The 27,930-nt window shown below is 43.4% G+C and overlaps 1 protein-coding gene across 1 annotated transcript in view; it reads left to right on the top strand.

Moving 5' to 3' along the window:
* The window catches only part of LOC128822758 (DDB1- and CUL4-associated factor 12-like), a 119,843-nt gene extending 110,861 nt beyond the window's left edge, over window positions 1–8,982 (top strand). Inside the window, exons 8-9 of the mRNA XM_054004566.1 lie at window positions 7,783–7,967; window positions 8,729–8,982. Coding sequence (XP_053860541.1) covers window positions 7,783–7,967; window positions 8,729–8,887 — 344 coding nt within the window. The 3' untranslated portion in view covers window positions 8,888–8,982. The remainder of the gene's footprint in view (window positions 1–7,782; window positions 7,968–8,728) is intronic.
* The last annotated feature ends 18,948 nt before the right edge of the window (window positions 8,983–27,930 follow it).

The following is a 27,930-nucleotide window of genomic DNA, read 5'->3' on the forward strand; positions in this document are numbered from 1 at the left end:
ATGGGGAGGGACATTTGTGGTCGTGCACACAGGAGAAATGAGGGTGCAATGGCTGAACCCGGCATCGGTGGCACTGCAGATGGCACGAATGTAGACATGTAGGGAGTATTTAGAGGATGCAGAAAGGGTGTTGCCATCTTTCCCTGGAAAGGAGTTTTGAGGAAAGTGTGCACCATATTGTGGTAGGAATTCCTGAGCACATTCCCTGAGCTGGAGGAAGAGCTGCCATATAAAGTCTTTTGAAAATGGGAAAAGGTGTGGGTGAGTCATGGAGCTGGACTGTTGCCCTGGAAACCAAGCTGTTGGGGCAGGCATATGAAGTACTAGAGTGCTGCCTGTTGTGGTCCAAAAGCCGTGTGGGGCCTGTGATGGAACATGAATGTCTTGTGAGGCTGTGATGGCTATAATATTTTCGCCACTGATATTTTGAGCTCGTGGGTTTTGTGCTCCTAAATTACTCATGGCTTGAGCTCTGTTCTCCTGACTAGTCTTTGGAATGTGTGCTGCAGCTGTTGTGTCTTGTCCCGACATTTCCCATTTATCTGGAAATATATTCATTGTATTTTGTTCACCTGAGAAGGGGACTGGAAAAGGTGCTTTGAGGGCTTGGCCTGACTGTGTTTCAAGCAGAGTTTCTGAGACTATGGTATTTAGTCTGTAGTGTGGTTGAACTTGCTGCAGTGGTACTGTTGTTCCACTTGGTGGCGGTGTTGCTGCATAGTTTGGTTGCGAGGACCCTGATCCGGGTCCAGGCTCCGTTCCGTGGATTGCAGAGGGATCGGTTGTTGCAGCTGCAGTCACCGCTGGTGCTGGTGCTGCTGAGCCCTGCCAGGGCTGTGTTCGGGCTGCAGCAGGCAGTCCCGAATCTGCAGTGGGCAGTGCCGAGTTCAGGGGCACAGCCATAGCTGTAGGTTCTGGCAGCCCCCGTGGCGCGGCTGCCGCTTGGATGAAGGAAGGAGGGGCCCCGGGCTGACTCGGAGGCTACGCAGTCTGGCGGGAAGGGGGGGCGAGGGCGGGGATGACGTCGGACCCACTCGATCCAGGTCCCGCCCATTGTAGCGTGGGTTGGGGCTCGGAAGCGAATGGGGGTGGAACAAAGCTGACGTCAGCCGGCCCCGAGCCAGCCCCTGCTGAACGGGGGGGGGGGGGGGGGGGGGGCTGGAAAGACGCCTCTGACGTCATTTTCGGGCCATGGGCAGGGGCAGGAGCTGTGGGTGGACCGCCAAGTGGCAGAGGCGTTGCCACGGAAGCTCCGGAGGCAGGCTTAGCTGCCTGGAATGTCCCCCAAGGTGGGGGGTTGGAGAAACGTGTGTTCTGGACCCCGCCGCTCCCGAGACATGCGCAGTTGTAAAGAATTCGAAAAATGCCATGTTTGCCTGATCCAATGGTCCCAAGAGCAATTTGAATTTTGGAACGGCCCCGAGGTCCCTCCCGGGCTCTGCCTGGGTTGCACTCCCCCGACCGCCCACCTCCCCCGCCCCCCGGGACGACCCCGTGCCCGCATTCACAGGGATAACGCCTTCCTCTTGTGATTCAGGGGGGGCAGTTTCACCCCGGACTGTGGGGGGCGGGCTGTGGAGGCTTGTAACTGCTGGAGGGTCTCTGCAGCTTCTGAGGAAGGGGCCGCGGGCCCCGGCTCTCCCGCCTGTGAGGGAACGCCCTGCAGCCCCCGGGGTGTTTGCAAAGCACCTTTTGCAAGAGGTTTTTGGCATTTTGCCTCATGAATTGCCTCATAAACAACTCTGCAGACCGACAGAAGGCTCGCAGCCTTCTGGTCTTTGCGTGTCGCAGAATGATAGAGTTCCGTATTAACATCCTCCCATAGATCTGGGTCAAATAAATCTTTAACTGTAACACTGAGGAATTCCTCCCTCACCCAGTGTGATAAATTGAGGCGAATAATTTGATTCAGCCTTTTTAAGGTCAATTAGAATTTTATTAATTACAGCAAGCAGTAGCAAGCAAAACAGCGCTGGGTGGGTAGGGGTCTCCTAACCGCCCCTCCTGCAGTGTCCCACACTGCAGTGCCCCACGCCCCACTCCCCTTATTCAGTCTCTTTTATAGTTTCTTGGAGGTTTCTTCATTCGCGTCTCTTGCGATAGCGGTGGGCGTAGCTTGAGCATCCCTCTGCATCGTGTCTGCGTTGTGTCGAGGCAGGTGATCGTTGGTTTCACAATCAGTTCCGGACAGTGATGGGCGTACCCAGAGCACTCCTACGTTGTCCAGTCCGGTGGCCGTTGCCGGGTGGTCGCTGATTTCATAATCAGCTCCGGCCATCCCCCAACATCCTTAGCCTGTGTCTGCAAGAGAAGCTAAGAAAAGCTCCCTAAATGGTGATTAATCATACTTGTGGTCTTGCGTTTTGCAATATGTCTATAGCCTTGCAATATGCCTATAGCCTTGCGGTTTGTAGCAGTTGCTTCCTGTTTCCCAACTTCACAGATGCTTCCCCTATCTCTTAACAAGCAAGCTGGTCCCTTATACTTTAATTTTATATTTCCCCCTTTAATATTCTAATTCTTTTGATGAACAAACAAGTTACCACAGTTTATCACACCCAGGATAACAAAGCTTCCAGCTCCTGTCTAGAGACCTGGACTGGATGCTGCCTCATCATTATTTCTAGACCATTAACAACATCTGTGGCAGCAGCTCTCTGGCCACAGAGAGCAGGCACAGACTTTCCCAGGCATTTTCCCAGGGAAGGCTGTGAGAAGATCAGAGAAAAGAATGAGAAACAATTCTTATTTCCACTTGTTGCACCTGCTGTTGTGCGCATGTGGAATGTGTCATGGAGATTTGTTTACCAAATGGTGATTTCTTAATTGGACACTGGATGGTGTTTCGATTGATTGACCAATTAGGTCAAAGCTGTATTGGACTGGCTGTAAGGGTTACTGAGTTTCTTAATAAGTGTAGTATAATATAGGATAAGATGATATAATAAAGCAATTGATCAGCCTTCTGCAATCATGGAGTCAATGCTAATTATTCCCCGGCTGGGGGCCTGCAGTGACACGACATCTGTCTCTGTTTTCGAGAGTTTATTCCCCATTTTGGCTCCTTGACAGCTTACCTGACCCTAATAGGTCTGTCGTCTTCGGGTATCTGTCCATGCTCTGACCAGCAGCTCACGGAAATCTGGCTCCCTTGTACCGGATTTTTCAAGTGTCTGAGACGCTGAGATATTCACCTCCGGAGGAGTTTTTCTGGCTTCTGGCTTTCGTCAAGGAGACTCCTGGCACAATCTCTTCCTGCCAAGTTTGCACTTTGACACAGGGGCACCAGTTTGTGGAAACCCTCTGTCCTGGTTTAGGACAAATTAGGGGAAAACACCTCCAAAGGAGCCCCTTATAGGAAACCAAACCCTCCGCAACTTCCCCCCACCACCGGGTTCAGGAGGAATTCCTTCAGAGGGGAAGTGGAAAATACTTGTTTATTAAGGAACAACAAAAAACACTCCCCAGCACAAGAGAAATAGCCCAAGATGACCACAGATGTTTTCACCAGTCCAAGGGGGTTGAGCTGTATCTCTCTTCGCCGCAGAGGGTACGGAGCTTCTTTCGCAGACCCCGGGGGAGCTCCTGCCCGGAGTAGGTCCGATGTCTTCGGGGGGGGGGGGGGGGGGGAAGGGAACAACGGAAACCGGGGAAAAGGGGAAAAGGAAAAAAAAATGGCAAAAAAGCAAGCCAGTGAAAAGCAGAGAAAAAAGAGAGGAAAACAGAGCCAGCAAAGCATGCAGCCAGCAGCAAGCAAGAGCAGCAAGCAAGCTCAGCAGCAAGCCAGCAGCCAGCCGGGGGGGGGGGGGGGGGGAAGGAAGACAAAACAAACTGAGGACAGGGAACAGAAACCACGATTGGGATAATGAGCATGAAAATGTCCTGTCCCCACGACACCCTCCCCGAGGATCCCCCTGATGGGGAGACCCTTTAAAAGTTCTGTGCCAGTATTGAGAGACGGATGGGACTTCTGTTTTTTCGGTCTTCAGGTTGTTGTTTATTTTTCTCTTATCAGAAGTTCAGCACGTCGTCTACATCTCAGACTTAGCGTACAAAGAGAAGGCACCAAAAGTCACAAGACAGACAGGTTCAAGATCTTTTAAAGCTATTTTGTCCAATTAACTGTTAAAACATACTTTATTTCTACCTTTCTACTGATAACTAATTATTTGTCTGTCCACGCAACATCTGCATTGCGGTTCTTTCTAACCAGTCACTCTGTGCCACCAGCACTGCAGAAAATGGAATAGATGAAGAACAAGAAGGAGATCAGACAATGCCCAAAATCCTCCATCTTGTCTTCTATCCACCTCCATACTAAAACCCCAAACTCTAAGTTTTCCACCCTGTAATATTACACACTTCTAACCAACTACACACCCGTAATCCCAGTGCTATCAATCAATTTTGGAAGGCAGTTCCACGGCCTCAGGTCAAATGCAGTGTTCTCCTGGGGGTCAGTGCCTGTCAGCACAGAAAGTCTAAAATTCTCAGCATCCAGGGTTCCAACAGTCACCCTTTAGTATCATAGGGAAGAAATACCAGGACACCTGAGTGTGGTGCCCAGTGGTGACTTGTGGCTAAAAACTTGTATCTTGAATTATGTGATCATCCCTGCTGAGGGGATGACCTATGTGTAGGGAATATCTCTGGGGTGCTAGCTCATGTCTAGAGAAAACCTTTGTTCAATACTGTTTTCTATTCTGTAAAGTAGATTTTTTTTTTGTGTGTGGGTGGTGGTGGAGGCACTTAAGTAATATTAATTCCCAAGATACTGAGTGTTTCAACTTTCTGTTGATCTCACTGGGACTTGAAATGGTGCAACACCTCTAGAAAGTAGGCTTTTTATTGATTTGCAGACTAAAATCTGTGTTAACTTTTAAGTGCTTTGAAGTGTTACTTGAATGTGCTTTCAGCTTCTAAATGCAACTACTGGACATGGTAAGTCCATATTAACTTCAGTTCATTAATGTTGTATACAAAAGCAGATCAGAGAAATGTCACTTAGTAACACTGAAACTGGGGGTGTTTTTACCTAGTATAACCCTGTCTCCTCTATGTGAGAAGGTAATGAATGCTTTTTAGTGCATCTTGTAAGAGTTGTTTTTCTTAACAGCTGTACAGGAAAGTGCAGGCCCTGGACTGTAGTTCTTGATCTGTGAGAGTGACTGCTTTCTGCTTGATTGGCCTGCAGAGCAATGTTGTGTGCCTGTGACTTTATAATCCTGAAGGCAGTAATGTTAATGCAGTGGACAGAGCTTGCACAGCACAGACTGTGTCTACTCTTTGTGTAGGACATGCTACTGCATCTTAATTTCCTTCTGGGTTTTGTAGAGCTCCCTACCTCTGAGGAGTAAGACTCAATTTGTTGACCCAAATAATCCAAGCCTACAGATGGTAGAGTGCTGGGAATGTAGAAGAGCTTACTGTGATCAGTTCAAGGCACAGGTGGTGCTTTTAGTTTGATGGGAATGATTAATCTGAGGTACTTCAGCCCCTTAAGAGCCAATTTGAAGTGCTGTTCTTGAAAGTCTGTCCTAAACATCCACTTAGTAGTGGGTACATAATGGATTCCTTCAGTTTTTCTTCAATTTTTTTTTGATTAGAGAAAGATTCACAGTTGTTTTTATGGCTTTTTATTAATTAATAGCTTTGAAAAGTATATGCAATCTCTTTCATATTCCATCCAAAGCAGTTAAGCAATAGAAGCAATAACCATGGGAATATAGAAGACAGAAAATTGATGGACTAAGTCCTTGAAGAGGGGGCAAAACAAAGAAGATAATACCTTTCTTATACAGGATGTTTAATGATGAGACAATCAACCCCCAGTTTTGACTGGTTCTGTGGTGAGAACTTGCCCTAGTGATGAACTTTGCTCATTATAATAATAAAAAAACACACCCCTATCTCAGGCACCCTCTACTCACAAAAAGACCACTACTCATCAAGCATGTGCCATGATTTCTTGGGACACTATGCCTTTAAATCAAAGCAGAGAAAGGATAAGCCAATAGAAACTTAAGCAAGTAGTGACTTAAGTAAGATGTGCTAATAGCCTAATGTTGTAACCTTATAAGTAGGCCTTTGTGTGCCTCAGTGTGCTGGTTTTGTGGATCTACAACCAGCACCCCTTTCTGGTCAGAGCTGTAAATAAATCAAATACCTTGACTCTGTGGAGATTGGCTTCTTGCACACCAGGTGAAAGAACCTGGTTCAGGACAACAATGAAGAGGAAGAGATGTCTCCCAACTTGCTTAGATGCATTCGTAGTTCTCTGAATTAAAGTAGAGATTCAGCAGGTATGAGACTTGCACAGTGGTTTCCCACCTATTAAGCCTGCAGCCAAGACTTCACCTCATACCTAGAACACAACAATGTGACCTTGCCTGTTCTAAGTGTGTTTAACAGATGCTGGTGCCTGTGGATGTAACATCAGGTTGTGGAGGTGGAAGAATGAGGATGTGTTTCTAGTTAGGACTCTGTACAGAGGGGAAGGGTAAACTGCATCTACACCTCTTGGATGTCTGCTGTCACATGTATTGCTGGGTGTATTCCAGTATGTCACAAGTTTTGTGATGTTCAGCCCCACTTGGTACAGTGACAGCAGTTGACACGTGGATGTATCTGGCCTAACTCACTCTTTTCCCTTCCTGTTTGAATACTTGTTTAGGCTGTAATTTAGTGGTACTTTAAAGAGGGCTTAAAAAGCTGTAGGGTTTATAACCTGCCTTTATGTTGTTACAGCAAAGAGAAGCATAGATATGGTGGGGTTTAATCTGCATAGAAGAGTTGTTTGTGTTAGAGTACTTATACAGAACAAACCTTTTGCACAATAAATAGAGATGACAGGACATTTTGCAAATTGCAAATTCCTACATACAGAATCTCCTCAAGACTATTTCCAAGGGAAGGAAGCTTAATCTGAATTTGAATCTGAAGATGAGGCTTCAGATTAAGATTTTTGAAAACAAAATGTATTCTTTTGCTCAATTTAATGGCGTAACTGAATTGTGTTCAAATGTTTTGTTTGGATTGGAAACTTGTAGCTTCCCATGTGCTGGTGTAACATGGTGGTGCTTTGCTTGTAGTATTCTTAGTCTGTTTTTTATGGCTGGGTGAAGTTCTAAAAGTACTAGCTATGAAGTAAGGTGTGCTGGTATGAGAATATTTGAGTAGGGACAGCCTCAAAATTATTTAAAATCCTGATCTGTCTTAGCAGCAAAGTGACTAGTGCTTATACTTGCTTACAGCTAGCCTCTTGACCAGCAAAATGCACTTGATAGCAGCTGAGACAGTATTTTTTCTCACATAGTCACTTATCACATCTTGGCAGATAGCTAGATAGGGTGTGAGCTTGTGGAGGGAACCAGTGTGATGTTCTTTCCTCTGTCTGCTGCCCACATATTCATGGTGTGTTCACTTAGAGGCTTGTGAACAAAACAAAACTACTCTTGATCCTAAATGGCTTGTAATCTTTGTTTATCTGTAAGAGCTGGGGCCTGCTGAGAATTAAGTTTCTTACTACACATCATCAGTGTATCTGATGGCATCAGAGAAGAAAGGAAGTAGTATGTGTAATTGAAGCTGCTGTTTCAATAGCATCAATGAGATTTGTCTGCACTGCTCCATAGCAGTGTGTGGTCCAAACTTGTGTGTTATGGAGAATGCTATTAGTAGGTAGTTCCTCTTAAAGAAAATTTTAGACATCAAGCAGCAGCACTGCAGAGCCAAACCATCCATTTTCCTTACTCCATTGTATGTCCCTTCTCTTTTTGACAGGTATTCGATCGGTGAGCTTTTACGAGCACATCATCACAGTGGGAACAGGGCAAGGTTCCCTATTGTTTTACGATATCCGAGCCCAGAGGTTCCTGGATGAAAAGCCCCCACATGCCTGCTATGGACAGAAGCAGAAATTAGGAGGAAGTGAAATTTTAAAGTTGACTACTGGGAAAGGTTGGCTGGTGAGTAGCTTGTAGTTGTAGGAAACCCTTTACACAGGAGTTTACACTGGTTCTTTTTGTAGTAATGGAAGCTATTCTATGAAATGCATCCCAGTCAAACAGTGATCATTTAACTAATAACTGTAATCTTGAAAAGCAAGAAATGCTGCAGTATTGCTCTCTATAAAAGCTTTATGAAAGGGTATTGAATGATTGGTTGCTCAAGTAAGTGTAAGGCATACTGACTACTTTTCTTATGCAGTGATTAATAAATGAAGTAGATTTTATATCTTTCTATTTTCTAATGTAATCTAACTTCTAGTTTTCAGAACCTCAAACACAAAATTCATTGTCTTCCTTTAAAACTGTGCCACTCTAATGTGGTACTCAAAGCAAGAGAGATTTAATTGTGTGCAATATTAGAAACTGTCCTCTTGAGGTAATGCCATGGCAGGCACTTGAGTTCAATTTCCTGTATGTTATCATAAAGCAGTTAATGACTTTGTCTAACTTTTCTCCATTATCCTTTGTATCACTGTGATATAACTTTAAGAACTAATGAAACTTGATATCTTCCCTACCCTTCATCTCCTCCCTCCAATGTTTGGCCCCAATGTCCCCAGAAAAAGCTTCAGGACAATGTTGTTATTGATCTGTCTGAAGCTTCAGGAGTATTAACAGAGAAGATCCCTTTTTAGGCTCTGGAAACAACCTTCTGCTTTTGTGAAACAAAGTTTTGGGTTTGTTTGGCAGCAGTAATAATCTAAACTTTCCTTTAACAGAATCACGATGAAACCTGGAGAAATTATTTTTCTGACATACATTTCTTCCCAAATGCTGTTTATACCCACTGCTACGACTCATCTGGAATGAAACTCTTTGTGGCAGGAGGCCCCCTTCCATCAGGACTTCATGGGAATTATGCTGGTCTCTGGAGCTAATGATAATTCTTCATAAATGCTGATCTTGACACAGATTTCCACTTTTCTTTACCATTTTAAAAACAAAATTGTGTGATGCCATTGACTTCTGATTTAAATGCAAGTTATTTTTTGGCAATTTTCTGTTGGTCTCCAACAGTCTTGTACATGTTTTTGAACCATTATTTTGGCTTTAACCTGCTTGGTCTTTTATATGAAGGGGTTTTTAAATCTTTTTTTATTGTATTTACTCCAAATGACTCTTCCCCCACATTTAGGCTGTCTTGGCCATGTGCCTCCCCCTCTTTGCTGTGACATAGAATTCCTTCTTATAGCATGGTTGCTGCTGGACTTTCTGTGAAAGTCTAGGGGCTGTGTGTGAGAACTGGAGTGAGAACTACTTGTAATTTAAAAATATTAAAAATATTTGTAAGAGATAAAGTAGTAGCTTATCTGTAGAGCCTGGCCCTAGTCTAGGTTAATCTTATTTTTTAAAAGTACAAGTCTAATGACACTGTTTATACATAGAGGAGTATGGTCATTTTAATATGTACTCATTGGAGCCCAGGGACAGATTCCCCTGGGGTATGGCCCATCAAGCCCAAAGTGCAGGAGTTTTAAAAAATGCATTTATATTTGAATTGCAGTTTTCAGCAGTGCCAAAAGAAAATTTATCCACTGTTCCTTTTCTGCTTCTCCCAGGTATCAGCTTGCACAACTGGAGTTTGTATAGGCTGTTCTGCAGTGTGGCTATTGCAGGATAACATTACATTGAGGGCCTGCAGAGGTGCTGAGAGGAAATGGGGGCTAGGGACATGAGTGTTCTTGTCCTTCAAAATGAACTAAATCTATCAGTTTTTCAGATGAGTCAAGATTCCTTAGTATGCTGCTGTGGTAGCTCATGGGTTCTTCATAAACTGCCTAAAACCCAGGACCTCTTTTTGTCCCAGGTTGTGGAAGCTTTTCCCATTTTAGCTGTCCTGGTTGGCCATCTTCTCTAATATGCTGATGGAATAAATAAACTGGGGATTTTTCTCTCTGAGGTTAAAGAGTGCATCTTGGACTTGTCTAATGCAAGCTGGAAGCTTTCCATGTAGCAAGATAACTTGCTGTTAGCTCACATTGAGCTAGCAGCATCTGTTGTCATCTTGCTTGCTGTAGGAGAGGCTCAGGTTTTCCTCGAATCCCCTGCTGCCTTCTGCAATCAAACTCCCACAAACTTCATGTGGGACTGGATGGGGAGAATAGATGCCCTTCAGGTCCAGCCACAAAGCGTGTGCATTCCAGGGTGATGGTCTTACCTAATGCTCACTAAAATGCAGGACTCAAGGGTGCTCCTCCTAGCCTTTTGGCAGGCACCAAACTTGGCTTGTCACTGATACCTCTGTCCTCTGCTGTGATGAATGCCTTTCCCATGCCCTTGTCACCAATGGAGCAGTGTGCTTGTATCTCACTGCTTTGGTGCCAAATAGGTAGTTGGCTGAAGCTGAGAAGAATGACAAAGCTGGGCCATGCTCTGTTCTTCTGTGTCTGCTGGAGATCACAGCCACCACTGTAGAGTAGCTCTAGTCCCAGATGCAGTTCCTGCCAGATTGCCTAGAGCTAGTCTGCATGTGTCTTTGTGGTCCCTCTCATCTTTATGCTCTATATCTTCATCAGTAATGCCAAGCAGTGAGACTTGGGCTTAATTTCTGGTTGATAGTGGACACTTGGATGAAAATCCTGCAAGGAATGCAGTTCCTTCCCATCCTGGTGAAAAATCCTGTTGTCTCCCAGACATGCACCTGTCTCAGAAGTATAATTTACTCACACTGAGCATTGACATGGGTACTTCACAAACAGATCTTTTTGTGATGTTTCATAATTCTACTTCCCTTGTGGGTTGATTGCTTAAACTGAATCAGTTCATGGTGAAATTATAAACTATGGAGTAGGAAAGGAGCTCTCATATTTTATTTAGAGTTGTTCATTGTTTTTTAAAGATGTAATGGTGCCTGTGTTGTTCTGTGATGGCAACTTACTGCTTTCATTATTTTAGGGGTTTTGAAAAGTGGAAGTATACAGAGAAAAACAAATCTTGGTGAAGTATGGCAGGATGTGTATTTCTAGGATTATTCCTCCAGCTACCATGTAAGATCACACTGTCACAGGGAACAATTTCTGGTTAGTTGTTTTCTTGGGCTTGGTTTGAGGTGCCTTTTTTCCCCCCCTTTTTTCCCCCCTCTTTTCTAAAGATACTAGACACTTGACTCTGAGAGTTCTCTAATTCTGCTGAAACAACTAGTTAGATGCTTAGTATCACCAGTGCCAAAGGAAAACTACTGATCTGGAAACCCTAGCCCTGATGTTGATCTATAAATTTGAAGCATATTCCAGGTCTGGGTGAGGGAGCAAAAAGGGTATTTTTATGGACTAAGCTCTAGCCTCTAAACATGGAGGCTGATCTTTCTGCAGAGTCAGCAGAGTCTCTAGGTTATTGAAGAGGCCACCTTGGAACCCCTGGAACACGTCCCTCTCTGCCAACTGATCACAAATACTTCAGTGTGTGGTCCTAAATCTTGGTAGTGTGAGTGCCCTTTTCCTCCCTTTTTTTCTTCATAGGAAGCTTTGGACAATTCTCGGAAGAATCTAGACAATTATGTAAAATTTCTCAAGTTTCATATGCTTCTGTGTATTCTGCTTTCATGGTGCTTTCTTGCAAAGATGACTTCTCATGGGGAGGGAGCCATCCTTGTTGCTGTATGAAAAGCCCCCCGAAAACTGGGAACAAACTAGATATAGTGCTGCAAGAACACAAATTGGGACAGAGAGAACTTAATTTCTAGCCTGTTTCAGTGGTTTTAAATGTTTGTAGCAATATAGAATTATAGATGCTAAGTTTCAGAATATTTTGTGGTTGGCCATATGTCACTTTTGGTCCAGTCAAAGTTAGAAAAAGAGGCAGAGAAAAATGATGATTTGCCAACTGTCCAAATATAAGTCATACAAGAAATGGGATAAAAAGACAGGTTTTCTTACTTGAATTGAGTTTTTTGCCATACTGGTTTAGAAACCAGCTGAAATCCAGGATCATGGTGTGAGAAGTACTGGTTTTCCATTGAAGTGTAGGAATGACTGTACAGCAGGGTATCTCTCATTTCTTCATGGAGGCAAGTTGAGTGCACCCTGGTATTCAAATAGCAGATATACCCCTGATACATCAAATTCAGTCTGGTGACTGAGTTGTGCTCACTGTGTCTCGCTGTGCTCTGCTGAGACCCATTGGCATTTGCATTTTCAGGCTGTCTTTTCGAATGTTTCTTAACAAATTCCCTCCCTTGCTCTTTCCTGCCCATCTGAATGGTCTGTTTGGGGTTGCCTCCTCCACCCCAAATCATCCCAGCTTTTTACTGTAGCAATATTGTGATGTGTTACTCTTCGAGCCAGGTCTTATGAGCTCTCAGAGAAACCCATCACACCTGAGATAGCTCAGCTACCCTGAACGGCATAAAATTAGCAGGATGGCTTCTGAGGTAGTGTTGGAAACAGAAAAAGGTTTAATAAAAGGCAAGATAACAAAGTTTTTACAGAGAAAAACCGAGCCAGGGCCAAGAGGTCCTTGCTCCTGCTAAAATACCCCACAAAAGCGATTATTTCCTTTGTTCTCTTCCTTTTCTAGTGAATTACCTAGGTGGGACCTCTTGGCCTCTGTCCAATCAGACAGCCTCAGGTCTGAGGTGAAGTCCCAAAGGTCCTATGAGGTGTCTTTGTACTTAATTTGGGAGAGAAACTTCTGGGCTTTTTGCCTTTTTAAGCAGACAAAGAATAATTTGGTCACTCCGTCAACAGGGGGCACATTCCTACAATATTGTACTTGCAGAGGTGACCTCTGTTAAGCAGAAATGGGCTTGCTGGCATTTTGTCAAGCCATGCTTGAGACCTTTAAGTTGCTTTTTTTTTAAACTGTGCAGACCTTTGAGGCTGGCTCAGACCGGAGAACTGGGTAGTTGCCCTAGTATATGTTTCACTGATGGGAGGATTACACAGTAAGTCTACTTCTGGGGGGGAACAGACTCTACTTTATCTCACATTAGGCACTTGAAGCAAAGAACGTTAATTATAACAGATCATTGGACTTTTTTCCTGCTGTTACTTTTTCAGTCATGTGGGATCTTCTGTGCTGCCAGTGAGTGTAGAAACTAGTTAATTTTATCACTCAGCTCTTTTCAATGAACTACCATGTTAATTTGGGTATCTTTGGGTATTGCATTTTCAGTATTCATAATCACAGGTAATCAAACCCAGTGACTTAACTATGGGTTCAGTACTAAAATTATCCCTGGCTGACTTGACTGTACAAGGGAGAAAGCTGGAGAAATTACCAGGAATGAGGTGATGAGTAAAATCATAGATTCTACTGGGTAGCAATGTCTCAGTAACAATTGGGTGTTATGTGATAGACCTTCCTAAGGAAGCAGAAGCTATGCAATATTGGCTTGAGCAGAGAAATGAGGGTGGTACTCACCCTCTTCACCTTATTTCTGATAATTCCTGCAGTTTTCTCCCTTGTACAGTCAAGTCTGATAAGGAGAACTGGTAGTGCTCTCCTTGGGCGCTTTCTGGGATTGCAATAAAGGAGTCCATTTGTTTGGTTCCCCTCATCTGTGCTGCTGGTCTTAGGTGAATAAATTACCAAAGAACAGTTAATAGGTGTTTGTTCCTAGTCTCAGTTGTTTATTTTCTACATAGATCCATTTTTAAGATCATAGCAAGAGTACCTAGTAATCTTACTGGACTTAGTCAATCCACAAAGGTTACATTCACATTGTGGGTGACTTGTGACTTCCTTAATGAGGGGAACTCCTGAACTGCATTATGGGGCTATATTTGCTGCCTCTATTTTAAGTCTTTGGCTGCTTTTTATATCTTAATCCTTATGATACTTATGTTCAGTTACTATTCTCCAGAATTTCATCCTCTTCCTTCACCTGAGCACTTGCTTTGTATATACCTTGCAGCTGCAAAATTAACAGATTAAAGTTATAATCCAGCTATGTCAAGTGGTGGTTTGGTGTCTTAATTTCTGCCCCTCAGATGAGAGGCACTTACCGACCTTGTGAATTAATATCCCTCACCTGGTGCAGATGTTAAATAAAGCAGGCTTTGATGGAGATCACCTGTTTTCTTTGCTTGCAAGAAACCAAGAACAGATGGGCTGTCACTACATCTTGGCAAAGCAGCAGCATCTTTCAGCAGCCAGCTGGGAGCTCTAAGATCTATTTCTGGTGGTCTGATAACCTTATTTTCCATAAACCCACATTTCCAAGGTGTCTGAGAAGTTCTTAGCTTCTATTGCAATTGCTGCTGTGAATAAATTACTGAACTGAGGTACAGCTCATTCCTAGGAACACCGTTGCAGAGCTATGTGTGATGCAGGTGGAGCTGATCCTCTGGCCAGCCCATGCTGAGCCCTGGACTCCTGTGCTAGCCAGGCATATGCTCTCTAGCTTAAAGCCAAGTGAAAATCCCTGTGTGCCTCACTGGCCACCCCTCAGCCAGAACTTCAACTTAAAATGCATTTCTGAGTGTTGCAGTACCTTCAGTAACTTAGTCTCTGAAGCACAGGCACCAGGAATTTGTCTGTGTTGCAGACAAGGGAGAATGGAAAGGAGAATATAGCCACATCTTGTCTGAAGGAATTTCCTATTTATGCTCTCCCTTGCTTCTTCAAGTGGGCACTTTGGTGCATGTTGAGGATGGGCAAGGGGCACAAGAAAAATGGTCCAACAGTGTTTGGTATTGCTCTCAGAACTCCTGAGGAATTAAAAAATACAGAGGGGATACTTATTCATTGCTCAGGAGGTACTTGTTAAAGGGCCTAATCAGAAACATTTTCAGAGAAATCAAGTAGATATCCCCATCATTCTTGTTTCTGCATGTTAATTTTCAAGGATTTAAATTGGGGAGTATCTTTTTGCTTGTGATGCTGGGTTTCTTAATGTGGTACTTGTGGTACTTGGCTAATTAGAAGAATGCTCTTGACAGAAAGGAATCTTCCCAATTAAAATTAAGTGCCGTTTTCTAATGGCCTTTCCCTCTAGTATCCTGCTGGGAGTGTTGTGGTCTAAGAAAGTGCAGACAGATCTAAAATGGAGGGCCAGGGGGGGCAGAGTTAAGAAAATCTGGTCTGCCTGACCATTTCTGTACCTAAAAAATCACCAAGTAAAATACTCGATTGTATACAAATTCTGGTCATTGGACTGAAACTGAGGGGGTGTATACAAGTTTTGCAATATAGTGTGAGGTCTGTATAGTACTAGAAATTGATTCTTTGACCTCAGAACAAAAAAGTAGGACTCAATATTTTGTTTTCTTAGGAACTGCTTTTCAGGTTCCCTTATTAAAAGGGAAAATTCAGGTGCTGAATTGTCATTGTCAAGGTGGTCATGACACAAAGCAGAGACTACAAGCAGTCTCAGATGGCAACTCTTTATTATCGAAAATGGCTGACTTTTTATACACTTTCTAATTGTTTATACTTCTTCTACTCCAACTATTGGCCACAATAAATCAACATAACACCATTGTTGAAAAGTAACAGTGACTTCAGCTAACTTTCTAAAAATATTTTGTCCAGCTGCAAAATTCTCTCCTTATCTTTCTTCAATTCCTCTCTTCTCTTGGTCCAGTTGGTAACAGCCTTGGAGAGAGCTCCTTATCAGCTTCTTCTTCCTTCTCAGCTTCTTCTCACTCCTTTAGCTAACAGGCCCGCTGTTAGCCCCCTTACACAATTCCCCCTTTTTGTTTTTGAACTGTAAACACAGCTGCTATGGATTTTTGCAGGGCCCTTTGCAAAAATCCAAGCAGACAGGGGAAACACAAAACAACAATTACAACTATCAACAAAATTAACATTCCCATTCTTAATACAATCATTCCCATCCTCCATCCGTCTATAAGCGCTTTTAAGTTTCTTAACTACTGTGTCCTATAAAGTTATATGCCTAATACTCAAACCTTAAGCTATAACCATCCCAAGTGCTCAAAACGAGATGCAGGAATACTAGAACAAAGGTTCCAAAAACCTGCATTGTCCTGATAAGAGCAAACCAAAACCGCACTCTTTAATTACTATGAAGGCACATTAAGACTGATGAGATACATGTCCTGATATATGGCCTTATCCAGTGTCATCCGCATGTTCTGCTTCAGCTGCGGAACCATCCATCCTGTCCCTTCCTGCGCGCTCCAAATAAGGTTTAACACAGCGAGCAGGAACCCATCGAGGACCATTATCTGTCAAAACACAAGCATAGCCCCTCCCCCAGGTTATTAGTTTCACTGGACCAGACCACATACCAGTAATTAAATCCTTGACCCATACCTTGACATTTCCATGAAAATCTGGTTGCTTAGAATTCAAAGAGGAAAAATGGTAAAAAATTGGAGATAACTGTGAGTCAGGTAGGGGATGCAAAAAATTTAACACATAAACATCTTTATCTAATCTCACTTGAGGTGACTCCTGTTGCATTCCCCCTTTTTGGTTTTGAAGCTGACGTTTAAGAAGACCATGACCCCTTTTGATGATTGCTTGGCCCGTGGGGACATGTGGAATACCTGTTGTGAATGCTCAGTGCCCCAAGCACAAAAGAATGCTTGCATTTTCTGTGAAGCATATGCTGGGCCGTTATCCGTTTTTATGTGACGTGGAACACCTAGGATAGAAAAGGCATGATAAAAATGACGAATAGCATCACGAGTTTTTTCTCCTGTGAATGCTGAAGCAACCATTGCACGAGAAAAGGTATCCATTGTAACATGAACATACTTAAAGCGACCAAATTGTGGCATTTTTTGTAACATCAGTTTGCCATTCCTCTACAGTGGATAAACCCCTAGGGTTGGTACCATAATATTCAGAAACATGAGTCGTGTGACAGTCAGGACAAGAAGAAAGAATTGATTTTGCTTCACCAGGAGACAATTTAAATTGCTGCTGTAAAGCTTCAGCACTCTGATGAAAAAATTGATGAGACAAAACTGCCTGCTGCAATACATTAGGTACAGTTTTGATTGCAGCAGCAGCTACTAGGGAATCTATATAGGCATTGCCTTCAACAAAAAAATCCAGGTAATGATGTGTGGCTATGAATATGCATGATGAAATAAGGATGTTTTCGAGCACAAATAACTGTCCATGGTTTCACTAACATGGTAAATAAGGGATTCTCCTGAATATTATACAACACTGCTTGAACTAAATGCTTAACTAGATTAGCAACATAAATTGAATCAGTAACTAAATTTACAGAATCAGGAAATAAAGAAAAGCCAAAAAAACAGCACAAAGTTCAACCAGATGAGGAGATCCTTGCTGAATCATTGTCTCATACACCCAGTGATCATCCTTTCTCCAAGCCACATCTGCTTTTCCAGTTTTCCCTGATCCATCTGTAAATCTGTTATACCTTCCACTGGAACAGGAGAACAAATTTGCTTCCCTTCAAAAGGGATCTCCTTGGTCAGTTTTAAAACAGGATGAGAAGGCAAATGGTATTTTATTTGGCCTGTAAAACAAGATAAGGCAGATTGCAATTCATGATTATTTTGAAAGCACCATTCAAAATACCACTGTTGTACAGGTATCACAATGGTCACAGGGTCGTATCCCAGAATCTCATGACAATGCCTGCGACCTTTGATGATAATATCTGCAAAAAGCTCATAAAGTCCTGGAGCTGTTTTCCGAGATCTGAAAGATAAAAATATCCATTCCAAAATATGCAGTTGGTCTTCCCAATTATCACTCCACTGACACAGTATTCCACATGGTATTTCATGGTCCTTCAAAATAAACAATTGGACACCAACAGAGGTATCTATTCTGTTAACAAATTTGTGTGCTAAGGCTAATTCAATTTCTTCTAAAGTCCTCTTTGCTGCCGGGATCAATTGCCTCTCATCAGTAGAGGAAGTGATCCCCAATAGCAAATCGAACAATGGTTGCATCTGATAATTAGTTATGCCTAAATATGATCAAATCCAACCTATTGCACCAACCAATTTCTGTACATCAGTAACAGTTTTAACATCAATGTCTAATTTTACAGGTTGAGGCATAACTTGAGTGTTTGTCACCAACATACCTAGATATTTCCAAGGCATGTGTTCCTGCACTTTCTCTGGGGCAATAATCAGACCAAAGGCTTTCAAATTTGTCACAGCACATTCTTTAAGAGCTGATAACTGTTGTTTGTTGTCAGATGCCAACAAGATATCATCCGTGTAATGATAACAATAGCAGTTATTAAATTGCTCCCGGCACTTTTGACAAGGCCTGTGCCACGAACCATTGACAAAGAGTTGGCGAGTTTTTCATGCCTTGAGGGAGTACTCTCCATTGATATCTTTTATTGGGTTCAACATGATTCGTGGAAGGCACAGTAAAAGCAAATTTTTCTTTGTCTTGCTCAGCCAGTGGAATAGGAAAGAAACAATCTTTCAAATCAATGACAACTATTTGCCATTCCTGTGGAATCATTGTGGGTGTAGGAAGGCCTGGTTGTAAAGCTCCCATTGTTGCCATTTCAGCATTTATCTGCTGTAAATCATGTAAAAGTCTCCATTTTCCTGATTTCTTTTTTATTACAAAACAGGAGTATTCCAGGGGCTGAAAGATTCTTCAATATGTCCCGCTTGCAATTGTTCTGCGACTAAGTCTTGCAGGGCAGTAAGCTTTTTGGTAGTAAGGGACCACTGATCAACCCAGACAGGTCTATTTGTCAACCATGTCAAGGCTACAACTGGACGTTCACCGTCCTGCATCACAGTGGCCCCTATTAAAAATCTCTAGCAATTTTGCTACCCCATTGAGATAAGCAATCTCGTCCCCACAAACTTTGAGGAGCCTCGGCAACATAGGGTCTGATGTTAGCTTGTTGGCCATCGGGATGTTTCACATTAATTACAATGGCTGACAAGCCACCTGTTGTAGCACCACCCAATCCCATAAGTCCAAAACTTGCATGAGTGAGAGGCCATGATTGAGGCCAACAAAGTCGCGAGAGTATTGTAACATCTGCTCCAGTGTCAATCAAACCTGTTACCGATATGGTTCCTGGATGATATCCACTGGCTGTGAGGATGCATGTCTTTTCTGGACAGTTGTCCATTACTTTCTCAGTCCAGAACACTTGATCCAAAACTTCCTGTGCCGTGGCTTCGGTCCACTGTATTTGGAACAGAACTCACAAAAGGTACAAGTTGAGCAATGCAAGTTACTTTCTGAATAGTGACCGGGGGGGGGGTCATCACTTGATACCATAGCATGAATCTGTCCTAAATAATCAGCATCAATAAGTCCTAAATGCACATGAATACCTTTAAGTGTAGTACTTGATCTCCCAATCAAAAATGCCCTCAATCCCCATCCTATTGGGCCATGGGCATCAAGGGGCACTTTGCATATTTCTTTTGTCAAAATAGTTACTATGTCAGTGGTGGGCATATCAATCCCTGCGGACCCACTTGTTGCCCCTGAGTATTGTTTGCAAATGGGTAGCTTTGCAGTACAGGGAAGGCTCGTAATTGCTGCTGTGGTTGTCGGGGTATTTGTGTCCCCATGTGCCCCTTCACGCTCTTCTTCCTGTTTCCCTGCAACAGCTGACCATTTGCATGATATTTACTCTTGCATTATTTAGCATAGTGCCCAAATTTAGCACAACGATTGCACATAACATTGCTGCTTGCATTTGACTTAGATGTTATTTTCTGGGTATTACACTGTGCCCTTACATGCCCTTGCTGTCCACAATTATAGCATTTTGATGGAGGCCTTAGAACTGCAGCAAGAGCTGCCATTTTATGCTCTACTGAACCAACTTCTGAGCAAGCCATAAACATTTCAGGCAATGTGGGTTCCCCAGGTAAGGTGTCAATAGTCTTTCTGCAGTCTGGGTTTGCATTTTCTTTAGCCAATTGTATACACAATCTGTGTCGCAAAGGTTCATCATCTACCTGTTTTTCAATAGCTGCAGCAAGCTTTTCCACAAATTGCAAAAATGTTTCTCTCATCCCTTGTTGTATAGTAACGTATCTCTGTTTTGGAGCTGCCATTTCCATTGTTTTAATTAAAGCACTCATGCCTATTTGCTGAGCATGTGTCAAAATTAAAGGATCCCACTTTGCCTGTAAATCTGGGTTGGCAAAAGGCTCAGTGCACAATAAGGCATCAGCACCCACAGCATGACAAGGGTCATGTTGAGGCAGCTGCATATTTGTTAAAGCTGTGTGCTCAGCCACTTGCCTCCAAGTTTCTTGAAATACACTGTATTGTACTGGTTGGAATAAAATTGTAGCAATATGCATGATGTCATAAGGTGCAAGCATATTTGCATTAATTACACGTATTAATTGCATTACCTCTGAGGAATTAATACCAAACTGAGCCACTTTCGATTGGAGATCTTGCACAACCTTCCAGGCAAAGACGTGATGACTATCATTCTGCTCTGTTCCAGGAACTGCTTTAAAAACTGGAAAAGCCATAGGATTATCACAGGCAACATTTGCATTAACACTCTGCTCCTGAGGTACTTTTGGGGCACCTAATCTTTCTATTATGTCCCAATTCTTTTCTTCAGTTGCTTTCTTCCTAACAAATTCCCAAAACTTCTGAGGCTGTTGAGGAAGCACAGTTACCTGACATGGAGGCAAAATCCATGGGGCAGTAGAGCTAGATCTATTAGAAGGTGAACTGTCAACAGTTCCGTGCTCCAACTCAGGTGTTACTGCAGGTGACTCTTCACTTGATTCACTGTCACTGTCAGTAACGGAGGATACGACCTTGCAAATTGTTCATGCAGTTCAGAGGGGAGCAGGGGGGGCAGATGGCTGGGCTAGAGGAGATGGAAACAGGGGGGCAGACAGCTGGGTTTCTCTCTCTGCTAAAGACATTTCACCTAATTGGTGCAGCGGTGTAGTGTATACAGGCACCATTGGGAGCTGCTGTGCAGGTTTAGGAATCTGATAAGGAGATATTTTGGCAGTCTGCCCGGAAGCTTTGACAGCTTTCCCAGAAGCCTTGGCAGCTTTCCCAGAAGCTTTGGCAGCTTTCTCAGAAGCTTCAGCATCCAGCCCAGAAGCTCTGGCAACTTTCCCAGAAGCTTTGGCAGCCCACCTGGTAACTTCTATGGCACCTGCACCTTCTTCAAGGATGGATTCAACAAGTTCCCCATCAGAGACCCCATCTGACTCACCCCCCCATCAGTCTCCATTATCAATTCCGATTTCTTCATCCGTGTCGCTCTCTGCTTGTTCTCGCTTTGTTTTCCATTCCTTTAATGCCTCAAAAAGCGATCCCCAAGTAACAGCTAGATTGATAACAGTTTTATCTCCCACTCGGATGACTTCCCACAGTCTGTCCCCAACTTTTTCCATGCTTTAACACTAAATGCTGTGTCAGGATCAGTGCCAAAATCCTGTGATTTAGCCCACAGCAATATACTACGAAGGGCATAGTCTGAAGTATTAATTTCCGTATTTCTTAACAAAGCTTGCCATGTAGCCAAAACAGTATCTTCCTCATTAGATAAGTTATTTCCCATTATTACTAGTTGGTGGCTCACCTGCGTCCAGGTGTCTTGATAGGAGAAAATCAGGTCCGGACCTCCCTGTGGCTTCCACAAGCCACTCTCAGCTGCACCAACGCTGCTTCCCCCCACTACTGCCCAGTGGGTCAAGGTTGCCAGTCACTAGGACCCCGCATGGGTCCAGGCCAAGTATCTTGTTCAGGCTGTTTTTCCACTCAGTGATCACCAGATGTCGTTGTCGAGGTGGTCACGACACAAAGCAGAGACCACAAGCAGTCTCAGATGGCAACTCTTTATTATCGAAAATGGCTGACTTTTTATACACGTTCTAATTGTTTACACTTCTTCTACCTCAACTATTGGCCACAATAAATCAACATAACACCATTGGTGAAAAGTAACAGTGACTTCAGCTAACTTTCTAAAAATACTTTGTCCAGCTGCAAAGTTCTCTCCTTATCTTTCTTCAATTCCTCTCGTCTCTCGGTCTCCTTGGTAACAGCCTTGGAGCGAGCTCCTTATCAGCTTCTTCTTGCTTCTCAGCTTCTCGCTCCTTTAGCTATGTGATAGTTTGACATAGAAGTGAATTTTCTCAGGAAATTGGTAGTCAAAACAATCAGTGGTCGGGGTTGGATATTGGCATTTGTACTGACCACTGAAGGCATAGACACGCCTCTGAGAACACAGGGGGTTAAAAGCAAGAACTCCCAGGGGAACTTTCTCTTTAGTTCCGGTCAGTGTGGAGTGCAGACTCTCCCCTGCCCAGCCATGGGCTGGGTGGGGGAGGGGAAGCCATGCGGCCCAGGCTGAGGTAGGCCGAAGGGTGGAGGGACTGGAACTGGGCCGGCCCCCTGCGGATGGAAGGGTGGAGGAAAATCTGGGATGTTGCGTACCACACACCCCTCCACGAGTCTCTCTGGAGAAAGAGAGAAAGAGACAGCGACGGTGCCGGCAGTACACCAGCTTGGGGGGGGGGGGGGGGGGCAGGTCCCCAGTCGTGGGAATTGGAAGTCTGGGCAGAGATCTCGGCCATCCGGGGAATTTCAGACTTTTAACCCCTTCTTGGATGATGAAAGCTTTGTGAAATATTACTCCTCCTTAATCTGAAAAAGAAGAGATGGCCTGGGAGTGAGACGTCAGAAGAAGATGAGGAAATGAATTATAGTGTGGGAGGAGATGATAGAGTGGCTTATGGCTGGACTTTTCTTGTTAGCCATAGACTGAACCAAATTCTCCTGCAACAGATACTGCATTTTTTAGGGGGATGCAATGGTGAGCCAAGAAACCTGTTCCAACGACTGCAAGTACAGAAATAAAGTGAACAGAGAAGAGTTGAGGAGGGTGTGGTGACGCCCTCTGTCTTCAGGAAGAAGATGATCTCTGTTCCTAGACCCTTGGCCCCAGGGGAGGAAGAAAATGGGGGGGACTGTAGTCCCAAGATGAGAAGCTGAACTGTTATTTCTTTTGGTCCTTGGCAAAGCATCTTTAAAGGAACCCTATGAGCAGTCTGTCCATGCACAGTGGTGAGAGCACTGTGACACAGAAAGGAGAGTGTCACACTGGCAGATTTTCTCCGGGCGGTTGCCATGTGTGACATGGAAACACAGAAGGGTGGCAACTGTGTTTCCTGGGGGGGGGTCTATGGTGCAAGAGAGACTCCTCTCTTCCTTGAGGTACTGAGTATTGATTATCTGAAGGGTGGCAACTTGATCAGGAATCCCGGGTAGTGTCTCACTGTAGTTTATTAGAAATTGAGTGGGGGGAGGAGGAGTGTTTTAGAGCGTCTTCGTCCTAGATTTAGTGTGTGTGTCTTTTATAGTAGTAGTAGTTTAATAAAGTTTTTTCCCTTTGTTATTAAGCTTAAGCCTGCTCTGCTTTGTTCCTGATCGCATCTCACAGCATTTATTTGGGAAGGTGCATTTTCATGGGCCCGCTGTTAGCGCCTTCCACACTGAATCTTAAAATCTCATTAAACTTGTACTTTTTATTTGCCCATTCACCTGGTCTCCTTTCCTTTTCAAGGCCTCCCACAGTCTCAGGGTATATAAATCACTATGACTCATTCAAATAATGCCAAAACAGTCTAACCAGAGGTTAATGTGCCTTCCTCTTCTAGTACCTTGATCTTTGTAAAGTTATCTCAAAATCATCACTATCTTAGGGTTGTGTACATGCACTGTCTTTTTCTAAGATGTATGTGTTGAAGTTGCAACAGGTTTGTACTGTTACTTGTGGCTTGTTCCATTTGTGTTAGGTTGTGGTGTTGACACAGATCAATACACTGGTTTTTGTTGGTATCAGTCTTATCTGTGACATCTATCAGTGCGTGCTTGTATGTTAACGTGTACACAAATACTGGCTCTTCCTCATGGCCTATGATGTATATGATACACAAACTACACAAGGTGTTTTAAAAAGTGCAGGGGTCACAACTTCTTGCCTGAGGGTATGATGTCTTACAGTGAACTGTTTTCAATGTTTTTTTTTTCCCCAAATATATTTAATAAGATCCAAAGCGTTTGGAAAAAAAAAAAATCAGAGCTTGCTGACACTTGTTGGCTTTTGTTCTGAATCCAGGGTCTGATGTTTGTTAACAACTCCTGCAGATCCACCCATCTAACAGCTTTTCTCAGCTTGCTGTTTCTTTCATGAGCTGTGTCAGAAACAGCACTGGATCCTGAACTATCACAGAAGCTGTCAAGTGAAATAGTAACAACTCTCTTCAAATATTACAGTGCACATTTTTAACTGTCAGGTAAAACTGTTCAAAATTATTGATGCAACTTGCAAATGGAACAGTGGGAAATTGCAGATATGTGAAACCAGTATCTGCACGTGGGGCTCAGTGTTCAGTTACCTTGTAAATTGGTTCTTCTCTCTGAAAAGCAGGGGTTGCTTTTTTTAGTTTTTAATTTTCATACAAAGACATTGCACATTTGGCTTTGTTTTCTAAATTGAAAAAGGATATCTTTGTTCTTAAACTGACATCTGAAGTTTGGGCTACGTTTCTGTCTCTTATGCAGATAGAGGATGGTGTGATTGATACAGAATGTCCCTTCCCAACTCTAAGGGCAATTTGTTCATAAGAGCATAGAAACAGGAACACTTCTTCACTTACTGTGGCCTTCAATGGACATGCATATCCATAATTAACTGAAGTATATTACCACACTCTGTTGATTCATGAGACTACCTTTGTATTTAGAATCAGCATCATTAGTCATCAGTGTACTGACATTAATAAATGGTCACAGAGCTCTAATGTATATTTCCTGTGCTAACTGCATCTGTTTTCCCTGTACTCCAATGCAGACTTAATCTGGAGTTCTCTTTTTAGTTCTTGCTAACTTTGGAGTTTCTTCAAATTCAGTAAGGTCCTGGTTTTACCATAGCTCCTTTTCAGAGTAGAACAGATTGGTTTAACTTTGTTTTCTAATCTTTAGCACTTTCCTCTCCTCCCATTTCTTCTTAGTTCACCTTTAACAGTAATTTCAAAGCTGCATGCCTAGTCTGAAAAATATTGAGTCGTAATAAAAAGAAAACCTGTAGCCCACTGTAGAAAGATCGCTCTGTGCTTTTACCATAAACTTCAGTGGCTGGCTGCCTACCTTGGAAGGGGAGACTCCACTCCTGCATACTCTACAGAAGCTGAAGTTCTCTTGCATCCATATTATACAGTAGATGTCAGCAGATCAGGAAGTAGATGTGCCCTGCATCTGCACTCAGTTTGTTAATCTGATCAGTGGTGCTTTAGTCAACTAGAGAACTGGCATCTTTGGCTGCTACTCAGTGTTATAACTAAACTGAAGGCAAAATTGAGGGTGCATTGGTGACTTTTTTGCTGACTTGGTCCCATTTAAAGGCTTTCTCTACAGACTTTTTGTCTTTTGCATATTTCATGGATTATGAAAAAACTGCTATCGTAGGGCTCTGTGCTCAAAAGGCAAAAATTATTAGCTTTGGCCAGCAGTAATGCCAAAGGCTGGCTATGCTCAGAGATGGGCTGGTAATGGAGTGTTTGAGCAATGGAAGCCTTGAGAATTCCACAACAGTCCTTGCTGGTCTTTCCCAAGCACTGTTCAGCACTATCCCTATTTAAAACCAAAACAGGGATTGCATTGAGCAGTGGAACCTGCTGAATTTCCTAGGTTTGAGAGACACTGGAGAGAAGAGTCCAGGTTCCATGTGTTTTAAATACAACTTAAAATCAATGTAGCTATACTCTCAGATCAGCACCACTTCCTACCTTTCCCTCCATTTAGATGGGATTTCAAAAGTAAACTCAACAATACATGATCTGGTTGTGTGCTTGCAGGTGGAACATGGGGTTCTTGAAATTTGAGAATTGAAATTTCTGATGTGGAAGAACTCTGTGGGTGCAAGAGCTTGGATCTTGGATTACAGTTCTTCTGCCAGCTTGCTAAATGCAATTAAGTGCTCTGGACTCTTCTGAAAAACTGGTCATTTTAGGTCATCTGTGTGTTGCTTGACCACATGGACAATGTAACAGTGATTTTTGCAGCTTGCTTTCCACATGTCACTCACAACTCTTAATTTGCCATGTGGAGGAAAATTGCTAATTTGATCTGGAAATGTGGATGTGGACACAACATGGACAGTGGGATTGAGGGCACCCTCAGCAAATTTACTGATGACACTGAGCTGTGTGGTGCAGTCAACACGCTGGAGGGAAGAGATGCCATCCACAGGAACCTTGACACACTTGAGAGGTGGGTCTGTGTGAACCTCATGAAGTTCAAGAAAGCAAAGTGCAAGGTCCTACTACTGGGTCATGTCAATCCCAGACACACTGACAGGTTGGGCGGAGAAGTGATTGAGAGCAGCCCTGGGAGAAAGACTTGGGGGTGATGGTTGATGAAAAACTCACTATGAGCCGACAGTGTGAACTCACAGCCCAGAAACCAACAGAATTCTGGGCTGCATCAAAAGGAGCATGGCCAGCAAGTCAGGGGAGGGGATTCTCCCCCTCTGCTTTGCTCTTGTGAGACTCCACCTGGAGTACTGTGTCCGGCTCTGGGGTCCCCAACATAAAAAGGACATGGAACTGTTGGAGCAAGTCCAGAGGATGGCCACAAAATTGATGAGGACTGGAGCACCTCCCCTACCAAGACAGGCTGAGAAAGTTGGGGCTGTTCAACCTGGAGAAGAGAAGGCTGGGTGGAGATCTCTTAGCAACCTTCCAGTATCTGAAGGGGCTACAGGGAAGATTGAGAGGGACTCCTCATCAGGAACTGCAGTGACAGGACAAGTAGTAATGGGTAAAAATTGAAAGAAATTAGGAAATTTAGGATAGATATTAGGAAGAAATCTTTTACTGTGAGGGTGGCGAGATACTGGAACAGGTGGCCCAGAGAGGTTCTGGATGCCTGAACCCTGGCAGTGTTCAAAGCCAGGTTGGATAAGGCCTTAAGCAACCTGGTCTAGTGGGAGGTATCTCTGCCTATGGTGGGGGGTTGGGACAAGATGATTTTTAAGGTCCATCTCAACCCCATAACATACTATGATTCTATGTATCTATTAAGATCCTAATTTTCCATCTTGCATTAACCAAGTTACTGTGTTCACCTACCAGAAAGGTGTTGCTCTTTGAAAAAGCATGTTAGTGTATGTGGCAATGCCCCATGTGCTTTTAAAATACCCAGATCTGTACATTCTCATCTGAGTATTCTTAAACATGCTGTAGTCTGGCATACAGGTCTTTTACTACTGCCCTGTTATATAGATAATTGTAATTAACTGCAGTTTGTTTTTTTCTACTACTTGAGGTTGCGTGATCTGAAAATTGGTGACCAAAAAGTATTTGTGCATCTTACTATGTGTATCTCTAAATAAAATGTATTTGTACAGTTTGTTGGCTTGGCTGATAGTTTACTTTATTTTGTAATTATCCCATTGCAAGTAAATCCAGGGCAGTTGGGTTTCTCCTTGTAACAGTGTTGCAGTGTGCAGCTACGCAAACGGAGCAAAAAGGCTTTGTGAATTTGAGATGGGAGTTTCTGTTTCCTAAACCTAAAGCTGGAGTTTCTATTCTGTATTTTTACATGTATTCATCCTTCCCCTTGGAGTTATTCCCATTGGATTTTACCTATAATGTATTCACACTGGGCATTGTTCTATTGGTTGCACGTTATCTCTTATTTTCCCCTATATAACCTGTGTCTGGACCCCTGATCATTGTCACTTGTACGTGCGGCGATCGGGCAAATACAACCTACTTTGGACTGCACAACAAGTGTCCAATCTCTTGAGTCTCTTTATCCCGGTCTTGATCGCGCTCTCTAAATAGCTCTGTCCGTATCAAACGAACCCACAAAGGTGTTTGTTGCCTCTCTCCGGCTGCTCCCGGAAGCGCCTGGCCAGTGCCCCGGGAAAGAGTAGCCGGGCGAAAACAAGGAAGTCAGAGAGAGAAAAGAACAAAGCAACATAACAGTCCAACTTCTGTGTTGACATGACTGATTCAAAGGAAACAAA

This window comes from Vidua macroura, assembly GCF_024509145.1.
Source record: "Vidua macroura isolate BioBank_ID:100142 chromosome W unlocalized genomic scaffold, ASM2450914v1 whyW_random_scaffold_68, whole genome shotgun sequence".
NCBI lineage: Eukaryota > Metazoa > Chordata > Aves > Passeriformes > Viduidae > Vidua > Vidua macroura.